This window comes from Astyanax mexicanus, chromosome 5 (genome assembly GCF_023375975.1).
Source record: "Astyanax mexicanus isolate ESR-SI-001 chromosome 5, AstMex3_surface, whole genome shotgun sequence".
Taxonomy (NCBI): Eukaryota; Metazoa; Chordata; class Actinopteri; order Characiformes; family Acestrorhamphidae; genus Astyanax; species Astyanax mexicanus.
This window is the reverse complement of record NC_064412.1, coordinates 18,441,237-18,460,530: the sequence shown is the minus strand read 5'-3', so window position 1 is coordinate 18,460,530 and position 19,294 is coordinate 18,441,237. Positions and strand designations below refer to the sequence as shown.

The window sequence follows — 19,294 nt, the reverse complement described above, 5'->3', positions numbered from 1 at the left end:
GTGGGTGCAATTACTTCCTGTTGTGTGACAACACGTAATAAAACAGAGTTTAATTTCATCCTATTTTCCATCACTGTTCTGCTGCGGCTATTCAGGCAGAAAGAACCTCAAAACCATAGCAGGGGGGTTTCCAAACGCTGGAGCTGACTGCAAATTATTTTTGGTGAATAACTCTGAAAAGAGAAAGTTCGAACTGACAATCACAGCTGTTGCATTGTAGTTATTAATATTTTTTGTGTACTGTATCATTACGCTGGTGATAGTATCTGTAATGTTTTATGATTTATTAAAACTAGATTATTAACCCATGTGTTCATCAAAAGAGAAAAATAGTAACTCACAAACTCAGTTCCTGTATGGATAGATGTTGTATGCACTGTGAAATCCCATTACATGAAGTTTAAATAGTAATCTTATGTGCTACTTTTGTGTTTCTAATCTGGTTGTGAGTTATTATTTAATTGTGGTAACTCTGTTTGATGCATACATTCACACAGAGAATACACAGGACACTTTATTAGAATACAGTATTTCAGGTTACTGTCTTAACAGTTAAGTTCCAAGTTAAATCTAAAAAGTCTAAAGTCTTGACACTCAAGTTCCAAGTCAAGTATCAAGTCTAGACACTCACAAGTTCTGAGTCAAATCTCATCACTTAAGTTCTGAGTCAAGTCCCAAATCCTGTCACCCAAGTTCCAAATCTAGAAACTCAAGTTCTGGGTCAAGTCCCAAACCTTTACACTTGGAACTTGAGTGACAAGGTTTGGGACTTGACTCAGAACTTGAGTGTCTACACTTGGAACTTGAGTGACAACACTCAAGTTGTGAGTCAAGTCCCAAATCTTGTCCCTCAAATTCTGAGTCAAGTCCCAAATCTCGTCATTCAAGTTCCAAATCTAGACACTCAAGTTCTGAGTCAAGTCCCAAATCTCGTCATTCAAGTTCCAAATCTAGACACTCAAGTTCTGAGTCAAGTCCCAAATCTTGTCCCTCAAGTTCTGAGTCAAGTCCCAAATCTTGTCCCTCAGGTCCCAAATCTTGTCCCTCAAGTTCCCAGTGTAGACACTCAAATTCTGAGTCAAGTCCCAAATCTTTTCACTCAAGTTTCAAATCTAGACACTCAAGTTCAAAATACAAAATTACAAAGTACAAAATTTGTGATTGAGTCCGCATGTCTGATATGATGAGATACTCCACTACACTCTGAATGTGTTCATTAACCGCTGCTGTGTACATAGAGATGCTACTTACTGGACTACTGAATTAAAGGGGACATTACCAACAGTAGTTGTGTAAAACTGCATAAACCTGGCAGAGATACTTTAGAGCATCAAAACATCAGCTGATGTTCTTGAGACGTGCAACCTGAAACTGAGTCATCTCTAAGAGACTGTACTCTTCAGAGGCTTGTGGACAAGTCTATTCTTTCCCCTCTCTTTTCTTCCTCCCCTTTCATCTTGGCCAGTAAGAGAAAGCTTGTGTAGCTGCTAATATAGATGCTAGAATCATCCTTCTCCTTTTCTTTCTTTTTTTTCTTTTCTTTTTCAGTACAAATATCATACACAACATAATGGATGTCTAAACTAAGTTAATTGTGAAACACACATTAGTTATGACACAAGAGAAAGGGTTGCTAATAGCGGTAAAGGGTTTCCTGTGTCGTTCAGAAAGGGTTTCCTCTCTATTTTTCAGATGAAATTTTGAATAGTTATTTGTGTTCTACAGGAAAGATAAAACTGCTATTTACTTGTCAGCGCAATTGTGAGGTTGTTCAGGGCTCTCAAGGATCCTCCCTTTCACACACACACACACACACACACACACACACACACACAGACACAGACTGTGTCACATCTGAGTGAGCCGGATGGGAAATGTAGTAGAAAATGTAATCACAATTGTGCTGTGTAATTTATTCAAGCCCGTTGCGGCTGAGGCTGCTGAGAGCTTTTACCGCAAACACACGTTCGGCTACACTTCGAACTGTCTAAAGCCGGGCTTACTTTGAATGTGGAAGTCTATTGAAAAATGTGTGACTATTGGAGCCACAGTGTGAGCCAGTGGGTTTAAACCTGGGGCTCCCTGAGAAGTGTGAATGATGGAGAGAGAGAAAAAGAGAGAGAAAGAAAGAAAAAGAGAGAGATATTGAGAACTGTAGCTAGAGCCACAGGAAAGCGTTTTGTGCATCTCATCATTATGCTCTTAGTCGCTGTGGTGCTGCTGCTGGTGGCTGCTGAGTCTTTATCCTCCACGCCAGACCGCCATGGACAACCACTAAACCCCTTTTCACTTTGTGCTTGTTTATTGCCAGAGAAAATCCATTAGCTTCAAAAATCATGCTCAGCGACCTTGAATAAGTTTCTGGGGCCTGCCAGGACAGAATTATAGCTTATGCTCTCTATGATTTGTCATGGATGTCATACAAGAACTAGCTGTTACATGTTATGTTGACGGGTTATTGTTGAACATAAATGGAACTATAGTTAGGATGATGGGATTAGTTCTGGTAATTGTAGTTTTTATGGGCTGATACCATTACAGAAAGTTCTGCTCTGGTCAATAGAAATAATTGGAGATGCTGTGGATGCTCTGAGGGCACTAATAGAGATGTGAACTCGCTGCTCTCTGAACAACTCTGCTTACAAAACACTGACTTTTGTAGATTCTGTAAAGCTTAGATTGATGTCAGGGGAACTGTACTGAACTATATGTATAGTGCACAGATGGAAGACAGTACAGAGTAGGCTACAGAGAAATTATACTTAAAGGAGAAATCCGGTGTGAAATGGTCTTGAGTTCTAGTGAAACATAAGGAGTATATATATTTTTTCCAAATAGCCCACTTCCATTTGCCCACAAAATTCAGAAAAACAGCACTTTTGTTCGATGCTCTCAACAGACTCTCAATGCTAGTGATGGGGGCATAGCTTTATCCTTGTTTTTAATTCTGATATTGTTTGTAGTCTTGAGTGGAGTTTATACTGTAAGTGGTTTATGCCACAAATACCCTATTCAGATTCTTTAAAAGCAAACACAAAATTGTTGTAATTCAAATTTGAGAGGATGAAAAACATTGTAAAAGTCTATATTACCTACATTTCCAATACCAATTTGAAGGTTCTTCACACTCACTCTAACTCTATTACAAACATTGATTTATTTTATTTATTATATTCAACAGGAACAATGCATATTGATCAACATTTCAGTTTCTACATCAATGAGAATGTGCCAGAGTTAGCTAAAAAACTCATTTTCATATGTAGTCCTTAAGCAGGTTGTTGTAGAAAAACAGTGTCAACAGCACAATAAAAAAAATACAAAACACCACCACCCACACACAGTAACAACACATACGTACATATATACATATAAACACATGGGTCTTATTATAACTAAGTGTTTTTCTATGGCCTTGATCAATTAAAATTAATTAAATCAATTAACATTTAAAGTAATATTATTTTTAAGACTGCAGAGAAAGTATTAACTCTTCATGTCTAGATTTTTTACAGAATTGAATAATATTCAAGCTTTTAATCCATCCAGTCCCTGATACTAATACCCATAGTTCCCATCAATATGTCCTTATTAAGCCCTGTGCTGAATGGTACATAAAAACTGTTACAATAAAGTAAATTTAGCAGAAGATTTAACATACACTCTTTTTTTTTATTTCATATAAATCTGTCCTCAGTCTCTCACTCTCACCATCTATTCTGTTTAGTTTCTAGAGTTATCGTATTTTGTTCTGTTTTATTCTGTCTGTGTTTAAGCCTCAGCGAAGAGCCGCTTTTAACTGTGTCAATATTAGCTGTGTTTCTTGACTGACACAGTTGCAGTGAAATGCAGAACATACAGATACAGTCCAACCATATTTTCATCTCCATCCAATTTTTTTTTTCTGACGCTGTTGATTCATGCAGCGTGCCTTTTAAGTAGAGGAGTGAAAATAGAAAAATCCAATGTCGCTGTTTATTGATTTTTTTCCCCTGAGCCATGTGATACAGAAATATGACTCAATCCATTAACAAGCCTGCAAGGCAGGTGCACGAGAGTCAGGATTTAGAGGCTATGCTTTGATAAAGTTCAGATGAAGAATCATCATTCTGTAGAGCTTTCCGCATGACCTGTGTATCTAATGCCTCCGATCGTATAGAGAATTAAAACATTAGTAACACTTATATTATAATAACTTATAATATATTAATAAAAGACTAACAAAATATGCCATTCTATTTCTCTTGCTCTTGAGTATAAACCAATACACTCATTATTCACAGGGCAAAAACTTAACTTAATCATTGTTTTCAGTGTAGTGTAAAATAAATACAAAGACAAAAAAAATGCTTAGATTTCTGTTCCTTATTTTCATAACTACATACAGTGCTGTACAACTTAAAGGCACCTGTGAAAATTGCAATTTAAAGCTAATCTTCTGGAGAGTACATGTTTATATTTCTCAGTAAAACACTAGGATTAGAACAAATACTAATAACATTAACACAAGAAGTGGTGGCTTTACACACTGGCTGGGGCATCCAGGAGAAATCTGAAGCTAAACTTTGTTCAGAGTAGCTCACATGACCACTTCCTTATAAATGAGAATTTATTTGTATTTGTTATTTGTATTATATTTATGTTGATTTGCATCTTCTCAAATTATATGTGGTGCTTTTTTAGGCAAATATACTTAGAAAAAAATTGTTTTGAGTGTACAGTACAGGCCAAAAGTTTGGACACACCTCTTTTTTTAATACGTTTTCTTTATTTTCATGACCATTTATATTGTAGATTCTCACTGAAGGCATCAAAACTATGAATGAACACATGTGGAGTTATGTACTTAATAAAAAAAGGTGAAATAACTGAAAACATGTTTTATATTCTAGTTTCTTTAAAATAGCCACCCTTTGCTCTGATTACTGCTTTGCGCACTCTTGGCATCATTCTCTCAATGAGCTTCAAGAGGTGGTCACCTGAAATGGTTTTCCAACAGTCTTGAAGGAAGGAGTTCCCAGAGGTGTTTAGCACTTGCTGCCTCTTTGCCTTCACTCTGTGCTCCAGCTCACCCCAAACCATCTGGATTGGGTTCAGGTCCAGTGACTGTGGAGGCCAGGTCATTTTTTGTTGAGTACATAAAACTCCACATGTGTTCATTCATAGTTTTAATGCCTTCAGTGAGAATCTACAATGTAAATAGTCATGAAAATAAAGAAAACTCATCGAAAGAGAAGGTGTGTCTAAACTTTTGGCCTGTACTGTATGTAGCTAAAACTTTTGCAGAGTACAATAGACTGAAGTACACAATTTGTTACTGTTGTTTGTTGTGTTGAGTAATATGACTTCATTTTAATCCTGCTTTTGAAAGGATTAAATGTCCATTCAGTTTTTCCTACACACAGTGAATGGGGTTCAAAATCAATGACCACATTGAAAAGCTGTGTTTTTGAACACAGGTGTGCTATTTGTGTGTCAATGTAAAAAAAAGCAAAATGCACAAATGAATCTGACATTTTCAGTTCTGATTTGAGCCAAAATGAAAAGGCACATCTGCTCCGTGTTTGAAGAACGTTCTAATGAAATGGCTGAACCTGACCAGGGGAGAACAGAGCTGCAGTGTCAAAGCAAAAAAAAAAAAAAAAAACTTAAAAGTGGAGTTTAAAGGACCTGATGATACATCCAAAAAAAAGTGGCTATGACCAAATACAGTATTGTGCCCTTTCTACACTGAGCTTGCATGGGTTCTCAGTGATAAGCCCAGCTCCTAAACCTTCACATAATTCACTGCTCTTTTACACACATCAATTCAGTAGACTTTAGTAAGTCAAATTAAGGGGAGAGTTTCACTAGAAATATCCATCTGTGATGTCAGGAATTGATGGATACGATATGATTGAAACAATACAATACAAGGTCACACCTAATAATCTTGTCTCTATTGACTGTGTAGTTACACAGTAATAATCCACATTATAACAGTGTAACTACTGTGAAGTATGGATTGTACTGTTGTACAGGTTATATAATTGTACATATCAGCAATAAAAAAATAAATTGGACTTGTGTTTAATAGTGGATAATGTGTGTAATGGTAAAATATAACTTGTGTATAAATTGTCTGTGATATGTAAATAGGTGGGTGTGGCTGTTTTTGAATACTAAAAATCATTATTCATTATTCATCAGACCAAATAAGATTTATCGCAATATTGATATATTGTCCCACTCCTGCTTACAATGTTCTAATTATTTGCAGCTGATGTGCTGCACCTGATTCTAATTTTACACATTTTAAGAGGTGATAAATGTGGGGGTGTCCTGACTTTTAGCATTTTTTTGTTCATTACACGTTACAACTTATGTTTAAAGTTGATTTCCTCAATTTTACATGTTTAGCTATATAAGCTTCACCTCTCAATACCATTTAAATGAACCTAAATGTCTATATGTTTGAATTTGTTTAAACAGATAAAGGTTTTCATGGGGAGTCCTCATTTTTTCACATGATTGCACCTAAGGTGTTGTACATTCATTCTGTGTGGACTTTTGGACTCAACTATGTTTGAATATCAATGGCATTGGTTTGTAATTAATCTTTATATTGTGTGTGTGCTGTTTGCTTGTGGATCGACAGATTCCAGTGCTGATTAACCTTAGTCAGGATGCTGACGTCAACCTGCCTGTGAAACCCCTCATCTTCGCCTTGGCTATGGGAGCCTGTTTAGGAGGTCAGTCCCACCTTAAATTCTGTAAACTACAGAATGAAGTATAATAGTCCATCTAATGAGATTTGACCTTGATGTTGTTGCTGTCTGATGAAAAAAAAAAGTATGTCCATTTTTGTTGATTTTTAGTTTACTACATTATTTGAACAAACAGACATTCTTCAAAATGACCTGTAATAATCTTTTTTTACATTGACTTTCATTGAAATTTAAAAGGTTTTATTTCTCTTCTGTACTGTTTTAGAGATACTTGTTTTTCATTGGACAGAAAGGATAGAAAAAAAAATCTGTCCTAAAACTGGAAATTAGGCAGCAGTAGTAATTCACATTTATACTAAGAATTATATCCAACATTATATAAAAAAAAACAAACATTTACCTCTATATCATTTCATTTTTATTATTAAATATAAAATAAACATTTCTCAGGGTATATCAGAACTGCACTTGCACATGTTGCTCTATTCTTTCCTCAGCATATAGAAAATCAATGCAGAGTCTTTCTCATCTCTTGTTTGTGACATAGCTGAGAGCAGATAAGGAGGAGGTAGAACTTGTGCTTTCTCCTAATTCTCCTGAAAGCCTACTTTATATAGGAGTATTATACGTCTGAAGGCCGTCTCCGCAGAGAGCCTGGGCGTATGTTGGCTGGAGCTGAGAATGGAGCGAATGGCGTGCCAGCACGCTGGCCTAATAGGAGGAGGTGTGACGGATGTGCTATTGATCGATAGGATATCGTCTGGCTCCGTTGCCGCGACGGCACCTTTTGAGATGTGAAGTAGTAATATTGAGCTGGGCTTTCTGTAGGGCTAAACAACACATCCTGAGAGAGAAGCTTTAGCAGAAAGGAAGAGAGAAATCCCAGCATTTACTGCAGAACACTGTGAGAGCAGAGACACTTTTATTCCTCATCCCTGTAAAGCACAGATAAATCACTATCTAGGCCAGTTTTCACCTATTTTCAAAATCGCTACATGTCTGCTGGAAGAAGACATCTGACAAGATGTGATAATGTGGCTCTTCTGAGCACTGTGTGCAGTGTGTGAAGCTGCTGCGCCATCCACAGAACAGGTATTGATGAAACGGTGACCTCTAGTCTGGTGCTGGAGTGAGGACAGAAGTACTTCTGCGTCTGCCATTCATTCCCAAAATCAGAAACCGCGGTTGAAAAGTGCTCAGGCTACTTATTGCTCAAGGTTATTTCATTGTTGACCTGGCAGAAGCAGTGATTGCTCAGCAGAGAGCTTTAAATTGCAATCAATATAGCAAAATATACGCACAGAATCGAGCACGAGTTCTGGATGTATTGGTGCAGAATTCGTCAAGGACATCCTGCATGGCGATAATTATGAAGTACTGCTTCATTTCATTTAACTGATTTTAAACTATAAAATGATTTATATTGTTCCCATAACTGAATAAAATCACACTTTGCTTGCAAAATAATAAGATGCATTGGAGGTCACAGAATTATCTAGGGGTGTATGATTTGGACAAAAATGTGATGTGTGATAATGCAGTTCAATATCCCAATATTAATGTGAAAAACAACAAATTAGAACCCCATTACTTTTTATTTTATTTTATTTTACATTTTACCTTTTTACTCAATTTAGCAAGGCCAATTGTCTTACCATTTAGCTGCTACTAATCTGTATATGCCCCATCACTAGTGGCTAGTGGCAGCGCTTTAGACTGTTGGACCACTTTGCGCCCCAGAACCCTATTACTTTAAGCCCCTTAAAGTTTTTTTCAGCATGTGGCTTGGCTACGTGCATTTTTTTTTCCAGGCTAAGAAGTAGTTTGGTGTGAGTGCAAGCTTTTTAACTGTAGACCTCTACCTCATTCTACCTCACTCTACCTCCAGCTTAATAATGTAACATCAGCACAATCTGCATTTCCAATTTTTCCTTTCAATCAATTGGCCTTGATTCAACTCCACAAATGTTCCAAAATGTTTCTTTTTTTGATTGGACGCATTGTTTGTGTGTAGCAACAGATGCCTGTTGACTTTTCCCCTGAAGGAATTAATATGGTTCCATTTAAAAGGAACAGTGTTCCAAATACATCCAACCCAACCAACCAACCAACCACAGCAACTACTTGGCATCATCTGAGAAATCACCAAAGCATCATAGCATCCACATGAGATAACTTAGCAACTGCTTACAAAACAACTAACAACACTAGCATAATGGAAACCACTTGAAACACCATACCAGTCACCTTGCAAAAAAAAAAAAACACTTACCTCCCATGCAGCAACGAATAAAGCATTTGATAAAACCGTAGCAAACACAGTTAGCAACCATCTAGCAATGATGCAGCAACACCACAGCAATCACTTAGCAACACCAAAGCTACCACCTAGTAACCAAGTAAGAACATCCTAGTATCCACCTGGGATACCCCAGCTACCTATAGGAACCAGTGTAGATGTGCTATACTTGACAAAATGCACTATTTTAACTGTCCATGTTTTTTCTTGCAGGTAATGGGACACTGATTGGTGCATCTGCTAATGTTGTGTGTGCTGGAATCGCAGAGCAACATGGTTATGGATTCTCTTTCATGGAATTCTTCAGGTATGTGCTTCCTCTTTTTCGTGTTTTTGCATTCTTTAACACAATACTTAAATAATCCATAATAATATTGAGAAAATGTGTTTGGTTTGGTAATAAATTTAATGGCATAATGCAGTAGGGAAACATGCCACGTACACAAACAGATGTTAGCGTTTGCCACTTTGTTACATCTTAGAGGGGAAAACTAGCCTTAATTGCCCTTATTCATATCAAAGAAAGACCTGCCCAGGAGTGCTCTTTTTGGCAGTGTATCATTGGCACCTCCAGCAGTGGAGCTACTGCTAGCTTCTCATTTCAACTCCCTCCTGAGGGGAAATTGGGCCTGTTGTAGACAAATCGATGTTCTGTGGTTGCTCAGATCACCCTGCCAGCTTATAAAGGCACCTCATGACCTGATCTGCCCTTACCTGAACTCTTTCAGGGCAGACTCACACTAAGAAGAACAATGACCCTGGAGCTTGGTTTAGAATGGGCATTTTTTTTTCTTAAGGCCTTTTGTTCACTTGCCACAATATTTGATCCAAAGAAGAAATTTTTGATATTCATAAAGAATCTTTTTACATTATGTGAAGTTTATTTGAACAGACTGTTAGTTGTCCAAATGCTCTTTTACACTTTGCTCCACTTTTTTACCTGGTTTTATTGGTTTTATTACGAATGCTACATATTGGTAATTGCCCCACAAAGCCAAGACAGAAATTGGGATGGTAACAGTGAAGTTTTAAAGGTGTTCTGTGGTCAAGACTTTTAAAATTAGCCATTTTTTTGTTCGCTTTCTTTTATAACTCTATGCTAAGGTTTTTGTGTTGTGCTGTTTTTTCTTTACTTCTAAAGTAGCTAATGCTTATGGTAGCATCTCATTCATGTGTTGTTTTGGTTTAGCCCAGCTAGTACACAGACTGGTAGATGGCACACAGTCCACTTTCTACACTGATGATTTATTAGTTTCAAGCTATATTTCTGTTTTATTCTAGGAATTAATTAATTTAGTTTTAACAGTAAAAAGGTTAAAAAGTACACTCTTGTACCCTGGCATCTTCGCTCAGCTCATATCAAGGTAGTATCACCTCACTTTTTTCCTGTTTCTCCAGTCTCCAAATATTATATAAGTATAAGCATTTTTCCAGTATTTTCACTGCACTGCTCACATTAATAATACCACATGCATGGCGCTTTTGTGACATTACACATAGTAAACAAACGTGACTGTCTAAACTACTGATTCAGACAGCTCACTTACAAAAATGATTTGTTTTTTGTGTTTTGTTTATGACAAATTCAGGAACATGCCCCAACCGATGCTCTCATGTCATCTAGAGCATGGTTGGACAAACTTAGACGTGCTGAAGCCTATAAATCAATCAAGACGGAGTCGAATCAGTGTATTTTCAGGTATAAAAGATGTAGATTGGGTGAGCTGGGGCATGCAAAGTGCAAATCACGCCAATCAACTCAAGGTCTTAAAGCCTAAAAATACTCCATAATCTGCCTCTCATTCTGCAAAGTGGCAGCGCTGGCTTTAGAGTGTGACACTTATGGGAGCTTGATTTCATGTTCTCCTCCATATCAACAAATACATTTGAAAGGTAAAAAAAGCAACCCACTGATTACCTCTCGAGGAGGAGGTTGCTGAGAGGCTTGCTAAGATATTCACCATCCCATCTCATTCTACTCTTCCCCTGCCAGTTGCCACCTGCCTGATGAAAGTGCTTTCCATACTAATACAGAAGCTTCTCAATCGCTGGCGCCTTCCCAGCTGGAAGGGTGGCAGTGGTCAATAGTGAAAAGACGAGTCTGAATGCATGTCTGATTGGGATGTGAAGCGTGCATGGTGGGAGACTGTAAGCTGCTTCATGTCTTGCAGTACGCAGATTCTGGAAACGAAACTCGGGCAAGCCAAACATAGCCAAACATGGAGATTTTCTGCTGTCGTCTGCATCGTCTTTGGCAGCTTTGGCTTTTCTTAGCCATTTTATTGCTGTTTCCATTTTACAGGAGTTGTATGAAAACAGCAATTTGAGTTTAAAATCTAAAATCTTCTCTGTAGAACGTTATGGGTGAGTAAAAAACTTAGGTGCATGGTCCCTCACAGTAGTAGAAATCATGTACATAATATATACAAATAGAAATATAGAAAATATAGAATTACACATATAACTGACGCTGTATATATGTCATATGCAGCGTGCAGAGTAATTAATTAGCTTATATTAGTGGTAGAGATCTGATAATCTTTGTAGTAAGTATTGGTGCACTATGGGTTGAATGCTGGGGTTGAATGCTGTTCAGCAGCCTGATAGCCTGGGGGAAGAAGCTGTCTCTCAACCATCAGTTCACAGTCTTCTGCTTCTGTACTGTAAGAACATGCAGTGGCCTGTCCATAAAGTCTTTATATTTCAAACTTCTAGAGCTTGTAGCATCTCCTCACTCCTTTTTAATTCCTGTGTTTGCCATTCTGACTGGCCACACAGTGGATGAGCCGTGAGCCTACAGGGATCAATGACAACAGACGGTGATCATGGCCTTCTCTGTAACCACTGCCAGCCGGAGCTCACTCTCATCAGAACATCAGACAGTGAGATAAGGCTTGATCAATGAAAGCTAATCCACGAAGAGCAATCAGTCCAGAAACTGGCCTTTAACTCTGCTGTTGTTCTTTCCACTTACAGAAAACTGCAGTTCTCTAACTGTAACGGCCTTCCAGTCCTCAGCCACACATAATGCAAACAGCAGCTGGTCTCAAGTGCTGCATTCCTCTGAGCAAAATGTAAAGTTATGTAAAAAAAATATGATGCACGATCGTGCGGTTCACTTGCAGGTCAAGTCCCCGATGCAGTGACACTTCTGTTTCCAAGAATATCCTCCCGCTCTTTTCTCGGAGATCCGCAGGACATTCCAGAAGCAGGTAGAGCAGCTGGGAGGACGAGCCTTAAAGTCAGAGGAGCTGAGATGGTGGCAGGGCGGATGTGACTGCCTTTTTTCTCTTCTCTTTTTTTGGCAGCACTTGGAAAACAAATATGGAGGCAGCAGATGTTGGGATAATTGCTCATTCATCATTAACCTCCCTCCCAGCCTCATTCCCTCAATTACAGAGTAGAGAAGCCAGGCCACAGACCACGGCTATCACCAGCATTTAGAATGTAAGCTTAACAAATGGTTCACAACACCAGGAAGGCGCTCAAATTTATGCAGATGATAATGCAAGCGGTCTGTGAAATCTGCACTCCAGGCTGCTGCGAATCTCTGTGATGAATAGCTTCGTCTTCAGGGTTGGCCGTAATTGGCTGATTGGCGCATAATAGGAAGGGGTGGACAGGGCACAGGGGGGAATGAAGTCTTCCTCCTGTGTCCGGGCCAGAAAGCAGAAAGTCGTGATGGATCTCCTGCAAGGTTTAAAACGCTACCCGGTGGACTTAAAGAAAAAGAGCTACTGTACTCTTTCTCCCTGATGCTCACCATAATAGGCTCACCTGAGTATTGGTGCTCTGGAACTTTAACTGAAGACAGTGTGTTTGGATAGTATTTTTATTTGCAAGTAGAAATTGCATAATTCCCAAGACTGTACATTATCCTCGTTAAACGAGGATATCCTGCCTTTGGTTAAAAAAAAAAAAAAAGATTCTCTTTCTTAATAGTATTAACCTTACTACTAAGGCATTACATCAGAAGCCATTAATGTGTAGCAACTTTAAAAGATCACCATGTAACTTACAGTGATCTCAGTATAGAAGTTGTTTCCTAAGGGCAGTGTGAAACAGGCCGTTGCTAAATATGGTTATTTTAAACCACATGTTTTTAATATAGCATGCTTAAAATTTTGGAGACTACTGCTGTCTTTGAACTTCTTGGAGGGAAGTTAAACGTTGGCATGCAAAAGTTACTAAACTAAATACTATTCCTGCCTATTTAATGTTTACACTTGTTTTAAAGGGAATATATTATGCAAAACTTACTGCACGGAGCCTTTAAATGGCTCATTCTGAAAGAGACTTAAACTGGTAAGATTAGCATGTTTATATTAGCTAGCCAACAAGTTACTTAATGATTATTTTAACTACACCAAAAATAACTTAGCAGGAAGGCAGGTCAGCTTAAAATAATAAAATAACTGAGTACAGAACTTAAGTAAAAACTACCCTAATCACTTTATTTTTCCAGACTGAAAGACTTTATGACATAATGCTGAAGTCTTGATGTTGTATATACTTATGATCTTTTAACACTTGATAAGCAGCACTTAATAACTGAAATCTGTGACATTTCACTACATACAAGCACAGTTCTGATTAAGTTTACCTTTTTTCTGTTATGTTGTGACACAGATATATACATAGTTTATACTATACTAAGTGTTTATATTTTTAGAGACACAGGACTCTAGTGATCTATAGGTGAGCTGTGAACTGTGCACCGCACAACTTGATTTAGGGTGCCTCTTTGCTGTCATAATGATGGGGAAAGTACGCCTTGTGCTGCTCGAAATGCGCAAAAAGCATGTACTAATTCTCATAATTAATCATGGGTGTGTTTTGTTCAAATGTGCAATAAACCGATCAGTGTGTCACTTGCAATTCCCTTAAAGAGCCTGGTGTGCTCCCTGGCTTTGGCGCATTGCTGTTTTTGGGGGTCAGCTACCTGGAGCTGTCCAACGCTTTTCAACAGAGGAAACTCTTGTTCATTTTGTTTATTGTTGATGTAAAAGCTTGCATAGATGCCAACAGACACATGCTGTGGGTTTGTGCACTGCTGCATGTCCATTTGTGCATAGCATGCAGGTGTGTACAGGCATTGAGCAACAAACCTCTGACGACTGACGTCTGCCTAGGTTGTACTCGGTCAGTGGTGCACCTGTGTTTTCTGTTGCGAAGATAGCGATACCCCAGAAATGTACCTGAACACATCTTATTTCAAGACCAACACGCCCATCGATGGGGTGAAAGATTGCAGTGAGCATTGTGACACACCTAAGATAAAAAACACAAAAAAGCACAAAAAATTGCAGCTTATTTACTAATGGTTTTGAAGCTCAACTTAATATGTATTGTGGACCGAACTAATATGCAGAACTCAAAAATATAAGACAAAAAGAGAAAGTACTTTACATAATTTTGCTTTGTGTACAGTTTAAATACTATTAGATTTGCTCTAATGTTCCTGCTAAAATATACAACTCTGCAGTGTATTGTTCCGTGCTCAATGCTTTTTTTTTCTAGGGAATTTTAAATGCCTTTTTTCATGTATTATCCTCATAGTAACTAATGTACACGCATATTGTATAACAAGTATATTATATAACAAGCTTATTGCATTGGGACAGAGCCAATCATGAGTTTTAAGTGTTGTTAAAGAACAGTCGTGTACTGATCAGGTGTTCTTACCAGAAGATCAATACAGCAGTGGCCGCACAGCACAGCAGCTCAGAGTTCTCCAACAGGTCAGCTTTCCTGTGGAGACACCACTGTTCTTGTTTCCATTACACCAGAGAGAACCTTTCTTCACTGCTGCCCCTCACATCCACGTAAAGACAGACAGTTATTGTGAGGTAAGGTAGGCTTGGTTTAGCAGAGCGGAGAAAAGCAGCCAGTCTGGCTCCCGACAGCTTTCCTTTCCTTCTGCAGCAGTGGTTCTCAGCTCAGGCTAAAGAGGATACCTGCAGTGACCCCGGGCCCCTGGGAGCTGCTTTTCAGCTAATCGCTTTTAGCACACCAGGTCACGTTAACACTACTCATACTGACCACTGGTCCTTTTTGTTTTCTCCTGCTCTCTCGTGTTGGTGCTCTTTGAGTAAGCGGAGAACTTAATGACATGATGTGGAGACTCTGAACGCTCTGTAAATCCCTGCTGCTGAATGCTTTTCCCCTGTTTACCCAGATCACTGCTGAGATATAAATCCTCATCGCAATACAATATATGGATGGGCAATGCCAGAAGTGCTTTCAAGTAAGCTGTAGGGTAGACGGTCGGAGCAGCAAGGGGCAAACCTTGATGAACCTCCATTCCACTGAGTGCTCTTGTCCTTGTGTTTCCTGCCAATGTCAAAACGCACTCAGGTTTTACATGAAACCATTACGTTTTATCTGAGAAATATATCCTAGAAAAACATGAGACGTCTCTTTTTCCATTATTGTATGAGATAGTAAGTGTCTTCTGGTATAGCTGAAGTAAATTGGATTGTTATGACCAAAAAGATTTTTTTTTTTTTTTTTACTTAGTACATTGTAAAATTGAATTATTTAACTTTGCTTTAGAAAAAAAAAACGTTCAATGTAAGTACTGTATGTTGTATCACCTAAGTTTTATACTATTGTTAACTATAGAGTAGTCAATAATTTAAAATAAAATACAGCTCCGGAAAAAAAAATAAGAGACCACTTCAGTTTTAGAATCAGTTTCACTGATTTTGATATTTAAAGGTATATATTTGAGTAAAATAAACATTGTTGTTTTATTCTATAAACTACTGACATTTCTCCCAAAATCCAAATAAACCAAATAAAAATATTGCCATTTAGAGCATTTATTTGCAGAAAATGAGAAATGGCTGAAATAACAAAAAGATACAGAGCTTTAAGACCTCATATAATGCAAAGAAGTTCATATTCATGAAGTTTTAAAAGTCCAGAAATCAATATTTGGTGAAATAACCCTGGTTTTAATCACAGTTTTCATGCATCTTGGCAAGTTCTCCTCCACCAGTCTTACACACTGATTTTGGATAACTTTATACCACTCCTGTTGCAAAAATTCAAGCAGTTCAGCTTGGTTTGATGGTTTTTGATCATCCATCTTCCTCTTAAATACACTACAGAGGTTTTCAATTTGGTAAAATCAAAGAAACTCATCATTTTTAAGTGGTCTTGTTTTTTTTCAGAGCTGTATTTTTGAGTGATTAACACCACAATTACGAGTAGATGCGCCCCTCTTACTCTCTCACTGTCACATCAGAAAGAGGGTTAGCTTGCTCTTACAGCCCTTTAACACTGAGACCAGAAAGCTCAACTATTACATAACAAATACACTTATACCTAAAGGAAGATATACTAAGCCCGTGGGGAATGACTACACATTGACGGTCTCAGTCTCAGTGACAGGAGAACATACTCAGTATGCGCATAGATGGTGCTGGGAGAGAATGGGACAAGTCATTGTTTATTCCAGCAAGTAAGTAGAACTTAAAAACTGGCAGGTATTACATTTTACTGTATGTTATTTAACTCCCAGTATTTGAGTATGCTGGCATTTATATTGTTGCCAAATTAGCTGAAGAATTCCATCGCAAATCCAGAATCCATCTTTGCCCTTGACTTGCACTCAGGAGAGCGCCCCCATCTATAGCTCATTGTTTACGCTGTAAACAAAAGAGGCCACAACAGAAATGGCATTTAAGGGAAAGACAATGTTGACTGATTTAGGTGAATGAAACAGTTTTTTTCTCCTCCCCTTCGGTCTCCCCCAGCAGCCTTTCCGTGCTTGCCTTGCCTACTGATGTGGCACACCATGCTCTGTAATTAGCATTCCCATTCAAGGCTGGCCCTCTGTGCTACTCGGGCGCCTCACACAATGTTAAAGCTGAGCTCAGAGACTGCAGGTGTGCAATCTGCATTTGGCAGCACGTCAAATGCCCTCCGCGCATGGCAATCAAGAACAATGGCTGCCGTTCTACGCGGACCACCACGGAGAGGCATTCTCTGGACTTGGAGATGTCCGTTCCGCGGAAAGAAAGAATAGAACCCGATCATTTCCAGCCCCTCAGCCTGCCCCCTCTTACCACCGGGCTACTCAAAAATCACACCTGGTATTCACTGTGCTGCATGAAGAGAAGGCTAACTTTGAAGCCGAGCTGAATGCAGCCTCTTGCAGAGTACAGTACCTGTGAATAGAAGGCCACGCCTAAAATAGCACACCACAAAAGCAGACCAGAAAGGTGATTGGGACAGTAGTGAGAGATCTTATCCCTCAGAGAGGCCTTTAGAACTCTGTAATTAAATTACAATTACAGTGCAAAGGACAGACCAAAAAAAAGGCCTTTTTTTGGCACTGTGGCAAGGTGAAGCGATACTGTTTGAAGATGAGTGTGAGTGTTTTGTGTGTGTGTGGGTGTGTGTGTATGTGACCTTCTGTGGTTTGAGTGCTGACAGCATGCTGGGAGCTATACAGCCACGGTAAGGGGGCTTGACTAACAGGCAGCAGGTGGGCCACACCTGTAAGGAAAATGTCACCGCAGAAAGACGGTGACAGTGCACATTTTAAAGAGCACAGTAAGGGCAGATCTACTCTAGTTTAGTGCAGCTGTCTAGATCTAGGGATTCACATTATTGATAAAAAAGTTACAGGGTAGAGCGGGACGCAAACTAATGTTAAAAAAAAATCTAACAAAAAAACTAATTTTTATTGAGCCTCTTGATCAATGAGCTGAAACATCAAATCAACATCAATGTTTCTTGATATTTCTTTTCATATATTTGTTGTGATATAGCACAGATCAGCAATTCAAACAAGTTGGTACAGGTCAAAAATGGCTATACCTGGTTCTAATAAAAAAAACAGCTGCACTAGGATTTGCAACTAACTCACATGACTGGGTATAAAAGGAATACAAAAATAAAATTTACTGTAAATAATATGACAAGTTTCAGATAATGTGGAAAAAGCCCTGTGTGCAAGAGACAAAGTCGAGGGGTCAGTATTGAATGTTGGAGATCTTCAGGCCCTCAGGTTGTTGTACTGCATTAAAACAGTCACTTTCTGCCAACAGAACTGAAAAAAACAACAGGTTTTTAATTTTTAATACTGGAAATTGGGTTTCTGTTTAATATCTGAAATGCTTTTCAATTTTATTGAGGTTATTGCTGTTATTAGAAACGTTTGTTTGATGTTTGTTTCCAATAAACTATAGAGAATGTTTCTCCCAAATTCCAAATAAAAATATTATCATTTAGAGCATTGATTTGCAGAAATTGAGAAATGGCTGAAATAACAAAAAAGATGCAGTTTTAGACCTCAAATATTGCAAAGAAACAAGTTCATATTCATAAAGTTTTAAGAGTTCAGAAATCAATATTTGGTGGAATAACCCTGCTTTTTAATTACAGTTTTCATGCATCTTGGCATGTTCTCCTCCACCAGTCTTACACACTGCTTTTGGATAACTTTATGCCACTCCTCCAGTTCAGCTTGTTTTGATGACTTGTGATCATCCATCTTCCTCTTGATTATATTCCAGAGGTTTTCAATTTGGTGAACTCAAATAAACTTATCATTTTTAAGTGGTGTCTTATTTTATCCAGAGCTGTATATACATTAGAGTGTGTATTATGATAAGCTTCATTGTCTATAATGATTTTTTTTTGTTGGATTAGTATTATATCTTTATCTGAACGCCCACAAAAACACATTAATCTGAAATTGTGATTGGTCAGGACTTTTAGTATACAGTGCAACCCTGTGATTGGTTAGCAGGCATTTTTACAGTTTGAAGAACTCTAACTCTGACTATATCAGTACAGCAAAGGCTAATTTGTTATAATGATATCTAATTGTTTTTTTAATTGCTTAATGGAAAATTTTTGAGTTCTGGTTCTTTTGTATTATGTATTTTTTCCCTGTCATGCCACAACAGAGTTATAATAATTCCCTTTAATAATAATAAAACGATCAATCTTAAATATGTCACAAGTCAATAAACCACTTAGCGGGTGCTGCTTGATGCTTTGGCTACATGCTAATGAATCACCTCTCTGAAGGGAGTTCTGGGGCAGCATGGATTCGCCGTTTGGAAATCACCCCGATGTCCTAATGACTGGAACATTAAGCAGCTATATCTCTGCAGGCTGTCAGTCTTTCAGCCACATGTGCATGTTTGTGTGTATGTGTGTGTGTATGTGTGTGTGTGTGTGTGGGGGGGGGGGGTAGTCTTAGCTAGTGATTAGGAATCCATAATTACTGAAAGGGGTGACCCAGTTTCCCTGTCTATTTATAGCC

The 19,294-nt window shown here is 38.3% G+C and overlaps 1 protein-coding gene across 2 annotated transcripts in view; it reads left to right on the top strand.

Moving 5' to 3' along the window:
- Window positions 1-19,294, top strand: part of oca2 (oculocutaneous albinism II) — a 144,341-nt gene that overhangs the window by 109,254 nt on the left and 15,793 nt on the right. For both annotated transcript variants that reach the window (XM_022675048.2, NM_001320209.1), the window contains 2 exon segments: window positions 6,638-6,731; window positions 9,220-9,313. In XM_022675048.2, the coding sequence (XP_022530769.2) occupies window positions 6,638-6,731; window positions 9,220-9,313 (188 nt within the window).